General features: G+C 44.0%; 1 protein-coding gene across 1 annotated transcript in view; it reads left to right on the forward strand.

The window, feature by feature from the left end:
• The window catches only part of MEIOB (meiosis specific with OB domains), a 22,827-nt gene that overhangs the window by 13,369 nt on the left and 3,786 nt on the right, over positions 1-5,672 (forward strand). Inside the window, exons 6-8 of the mRNA XM_011957494.1 lie at positions 2,098-2,198; positions 3,022-3,074; positions 3,160-3,255. Coding sequence (XP_011812884.1) covers positions 2,098-2,198; positions 3,022-3,074; positions 3,160-3,255 — 250 coding nt within the window. The remainder of the gene's footprint in view (positions 1-2,097; positions 2,199-3,021; positions 3,075-3,159; positions 3,256-5,672) is intronic.

The following is a 5,672-nucleotide window of genomic DNA, read 5'->3' on the forward strand; positions in this document are numbered from 1 at the left end:
AATTAGCTGGGCATGGTGGCAGGTACCTGTAGTCCTAGCTACTTGGGAGGCTGAGGCAGGAGAATTACTTGAACCCAGGAGACAGAAGTTGCAATGAGCTGAGATGGCACCACTGCACTCCAGCCTGGATGACAGAGCGAGATTCTGGGTCGATAAATAAATAAATAAATAAATAAATAAATAAAGGGGCAAGAGTAATCTTTTAATATACAGGGGGATGATAATCAAGAGACAAAAACAACAAAAACCACTCACACGCTTATGATAGTTCATGTAAGTAAACGTGAATTGCTTGTCATATTAAATGGTGACTGACTGAGAGAATGTGACCCTCTCAGATGGCAGGGCCTTGGCTGTGGAGGCCATGCCTGCTGCCTGGGGAGCATCTGTATACTTTAGGGAGGAGGAATAAGCCCATTATGTGATCATCTTGAAAAAAAGGAGAGGTCACTTTGTAGGCAGTTTATGTTCAGTCCTATTCAGTTGTTCAAATGAGTGCTCAATTGTTTGCGATTTCCCCAAGTTATAGACAGTGCTATTACATTTATAATGAAGTAAGAATTGTCTACAACCCTGAGTGAATACAGTAGGGTAAGCAGGAAACTGTGGCAGCTTTCCCACACCCTCAGTGAGTCTGGCACCTTTCATGTGTCACGTCACTTCTTCTCATGCCTTTTGTCTCCACTTTGGCTTTCAGCCCTCTTACATTTCCTTTTCTTCACACTTTTTTTTTTTTTTGGCGGGGGGATGGAGTCTCGCTCTGTCACCCAGGCTGGAGTGCAGTGGCGTGATCTTGGCTCACTGCAACCTCTGCCTTCCAGGTTCAAGCAATTCTCCTGCCTCATCCTCTCGAGTAGCCAGGACTAAAGGCATGTACCACAACGCCTGGCTAATTTTGTATTTTTAGTAGAGACAGGGTTTCACCATACTGGCCAGGCTAGTCTTGAACTCCTGACCTTTGTGATCCACCCACCTCGGCCCCCCAAAGTGCTGGGATTACAGGCATGAGCCACCGTACCTGGCCACTCTTCACACTTTCATTTAACCTGCTGTTTCTGGCCAGGCTAGTCTTGAACTCCTGACCTTTGTGATCCACCCACTTCGGCCCCCCAAAGTGCTGGGATTACAGGCATGAGCCACCGTACCTGGCCACTCTTCACACTTTCATTTAACCTGCTGTTTCTTCCTCTCATCTCCACTGTCTTTTCACTTTAAAACTCCTTTTAATACAGTGTTCTTCATCTCCCCAACCCCAGATGTTAGGCTGACCTCTCAGCCTCTGGCTGTCCTTTCTAGGTCCCTTTCTCTGGGCACCACAGATGCAGTGGTGGCTGTGGTGGGGGGCGGCCAGTGATTGTCCATGCTGGACCTGCTGCTGTGCAGCTCTCAGAGGCGCCTGCCGTTCCCACATAAGAAGCTACTGGGTGGAGAGAAGGGTCCTAGGTTCAACTCTTTTTTTTTTTTTTTTTAACTTGCTTTAATGGGTGAGAGCATCTCCACTTCTTTGATCATCTCACCCCACAATGGACAGAATTGGAAAGTGTCAAAGTTCCCTGTGTATCCCGCATGGTAGTTCTGGGGAGAAGGCAGAGGACGTATCCTATATTTGTTTGTTTCCTGTGGACACTTTTTATACCACAGATATTCTATATTTGATGTTTGCTAAGAAGATGGAGATGCTGACCCCAGAGAGGCTGAGTCCATTCGGTCACATGAACTCATGCTGGGTTCCACACTGAGCCATGGGGACACACACGTGCTGGAAACACTCCCTGCCCTCAAGGAGTCCACGTAGATGCCCCAGGGGGGCCTGCCATGGAGCCTTGTTATGACATGTTATAAAGACGTTCAGTCTGTACTTCAAGCACCTGTCCCCTTGTGTCTCTTCAAAGTGTTGTGTGACTTACAACTTTAGCTACGTACATGTAGTTTAGAGATAGAAGATGCTTTAAAATAATCAACTATATATTACTGGTTTTTGCTATTTTAGTATTTCTTATTTGGTGTTTAAAAGGTGAACATTGAGTATTTTCATCAATAAATACTTAAATACTTCTACATACAGGTGAAGAGTAATGATTTCTTTCCATTTCTAAGGTTGGAGAGCCAAAATACTTTACAACTTCAGACCGGAGAAAAGGCCAGAGGTGTGAAGTTAGACTCTATGATGAAACAGAGTCTTCTTTTGCAATGACATGGTAACCACCGACGTCTGTTCCAAATTGTGAAATCCCTGTTGTTATCACCAGGACATTTTCATTTTATCCAAAATATGATGGACTTCATATCAAGAGAGGATAATGATAGGAGATGAATGATATTTTAAAAAATAAACCTCACTCTTGAATGTTGAGTTGTTATGGACAGCACCTTAAAATGAGGTCTTTAGATGGCATGGAACTTGCTTAGGAGGACTCCACTGTGACTAGTTTTATTGTTAAATTCTGTTTTATAACAAATGGTGTTTTACTAGGTCCCATGGAACAAGCCAGACTTTCCCTCTGTGCTTCCTGGAAAGTATCCTGGAGCAGGGCAGGGCACAGGGCATGTGGGCCAGGGCGGGGACTGCACCCTGAAGCACTGCCAGGTACAACAAGGCATTGTTTAGACCTCTGATGCCTGGGTACCAAAGGAAATGATTTGAAAAATGCTTTCAACCCATCAAGGCCCTGAGCCTTGATATCCACTGGGGAACACTTAACTTCAGGGTCTGAAAGTGTGACTTTAAAGTCTTTAGGCTTTAGTTTTAACTAGCCTGGAGTGATTAAGTGTTAGAAAAATAAAGAATTGGCAGAGCAGAGTATTACTAGAGCAGAGTGTGTGTTGAAGGAATGTTCTCTCCTGGAGATGTTAAATTCTCCCTGGGAAGAAGCTGGTATCCTTAAGACCAGGAGGTCTTTGACCACCTTGGGGATGGCTGACCCCAGCCACTGAAGCTTTCTTTTATTGTTGTAAATAATGTGTCACTATCAGTTTTTTCTAGTGTATTCAATTTGTATTACTTCTTTTTAAACAATGCAGTTGGGATAATGAATCCATTCTACTTGCACAGAGCTGGATACCACGAGAAACAGGTATCATCATTAAATGATTGTGTCCAATATTTGTAATTTTATATCCCCCCATGTAATAATTGTAAATGGCTTTTTTCCCAAACAGTAATATTTGTCTCAGATGTAAGAATAAGTTTTGACAAATTTCGGAACTGCATGACAGCAACTGTAATCTCAAAAACCATTATTACAACTAATCCAGGTAAAAAACTTTGTGAAATTTTTTATCCCTTTGGAAATGACTGAACACATTTCAATATTTGTACAGTATATTTAAGAATGAAAATTCAGCCTGGATTTAATACAAATTAGAAGTAAAAATTGCTTTATATAACTTTTTAAAAAACTTACAATGAACTTTGATATCTTTACTAAAGAAATGTGAGGCTGGATGTAGTGGCTCATGCCTGTAATCCCAGCACTTTGGGAGGTTGAGACGGGTGGATCACCTGAGGTCAGGAGTTCGAGACCAGTCTGGTCAACATGGTGAAACCCAGTCTCTACTAAAAATATAAAAATTAGCTGAGCTTGGTGGTGGGCATCTGTAATCCCAGCTACTCAGGAGGCTGAGGCAGGAGAATCGCTTGAACCCAGGAAGCGGAAGTTGCAGTGAGCTGAAATCGTGCCATTGTACTCTAGCCTGGGCCACAAGAGCAAGACTCTGTCTTAAAAAAAACAACAACAGAAAAGTCCGGCGCGGTGGCTCACGCCTGTAATCCTGGCACTTTGGGAGGCCAAGGTGGGCCGATCACGAGGTCAAGAGATTGAGACCATCCTGGCCAACATGGTGAAACCCTGTCTCTACTAAAAATATAAAAATTAGGTGGGCGGGTGGCACGTGCCTGTAGTCCCAGCTACTTGGGAAGCTGAGGCGGGAGAATCACTTCAACCTGGGAGGTGGAGATTACAGTGAGCCGAGATGGTGCCACTGCACTCCAGCCTGGCAACAGAGCGAGACTCTGTCTCAAAAAAAAAAAAAAAGTGAAAAACCAGATTAATTTTTAAAGTGTAATTCATTGTGATGATCTTTGAGAGATCAATTTTGTTGCTCAGATGCTAAATTATTGACTAATAGGTAAATTCAGTTTTGCTGCATTCAAATAACTTTTACTGCTAGGACATTGATAACACACATGCACACATGCGCACACACACACAGTACTCTCTGTGTAGTATCATTAGCTCATAACTGCACATTAAATGCCCAGATGATCCCCTGGAGTTGTTGTTAAAGGAGTTACAGTTTACTACAGTATAAAATCAAGGGAGCCAGACTGGGGAGATGAGGCGTTAGTGCCTGTGAGCATTCCCAGGGTGCTTTATAGTGCAGACGTAACCATCAACCCAGAACTGCCAGAGAAATGGAGTAATCAATCCTTCACCATCTCGGCAAGCTATGAGTAGAGTACGTAGTGTATCATTTAAAACATAAGCTCACTCTGCTGGTCTGTGACAAAGCATCAGCAGTGACAGAATTGTAAAGCAATGTGTGCTTTTGACCAAACCATTATCAGCATTTTTAAAAGATAGAATTATATGAGGAATGGTGTCAAATAATGAGACTCTGGTTTTATATGGGTACTCTGAACCTTGCACAGCCAACACATGGAGGTTGTCTCCTTGAAGGCAGCACCATGGGAGATGATGTGCATGCCGCAAATTGCTCTTCACTGAACTCATTTACTGAGCACGTGCTGTGTGCTGGGTGCTGTTCTGGGGTGCAGTGACAAAATGGACAAATATTTCTACCCTCATGGAGTTTACACTCCAGCAGGGAGAGACAGAGAATAAATAATGAGGCCGGGCGCGGTGGCTCAAGCCTGTAATCCCAGCACTTTGGGAGGCCGAGACGGGTGGATCACGAGGTCAGGAGATCGAGACCATCCTGAGCTACACGGTGAAACCCTAAAAAAAATACAAAAAACTAGCCGGGCGAGATGGCGGGCGCCTGTAGTCCCAGCTACTCGGGAGGCTGAGGCAGGAGAATGGCGTAAACCCGGGAGGCGGAGCTTGCAGTGAGCCGAGATCGCACCACTGCACTCCAGCCTGGGCGACAGAGCTAGACTCCGTCTCCAAAAAAAAAAAAAAAAGAATAAATAATGAAGATTATATGTCCATGAATTATGAAATATTTAAGGAGAACAGGTGGAACAGAGTCAGGAGGACCTAGAGAGCCACAGCATGTGTGATTTTCCACAAGGCACGCTGCATGGGAGAGTGACGTTTGAGCAAAGACTTGATGAGGAAGCTAAAGGGTTAACCAAGGGACACACCGAGGGGCTGGTGTGGCTGGAGCCCAGGAGTTCAAGGCCTGCAGGAGCTGTTCTGAGAAGAGATGGGGCACCCATGAAGAAGGCCTCAGAGGCTGTTAGAGTGTGCTGGCTTCTACTCTGGATGGGGTAGCAGGTTGGGGTTTGGAGCAGAGCAGTGACAGCATCTGACTCAGCTCTGAGAGGTTTGCTCTGACTGCTTTGTTTCTAAATTGATGGTTACACACGATAGTCTATTATTAACACTTAGGACAATAGTGGGACACTCTTCAATTTTTTCTTTCCTGGAGGGAGGTACTATGTATGGTTTGTTTATTTTTATTTTATTTATTTATTTATTTATTTATTT

This window comes from Colobus angolensis, unplaced genomic scaffold (genome assembly GCF_000951035.1).
Source record: "Colobus angolensis palliatus isolate OR3802 unplaced genomic scaffold, Cang.pa_1.0 Scaffold443, whole genome shotgun sequence".
NCBI lineage: Eukaryota > Metazoa > Chordata > Mammalia > Primates > Cercopithecidae > Colobus > Colobus angolensis.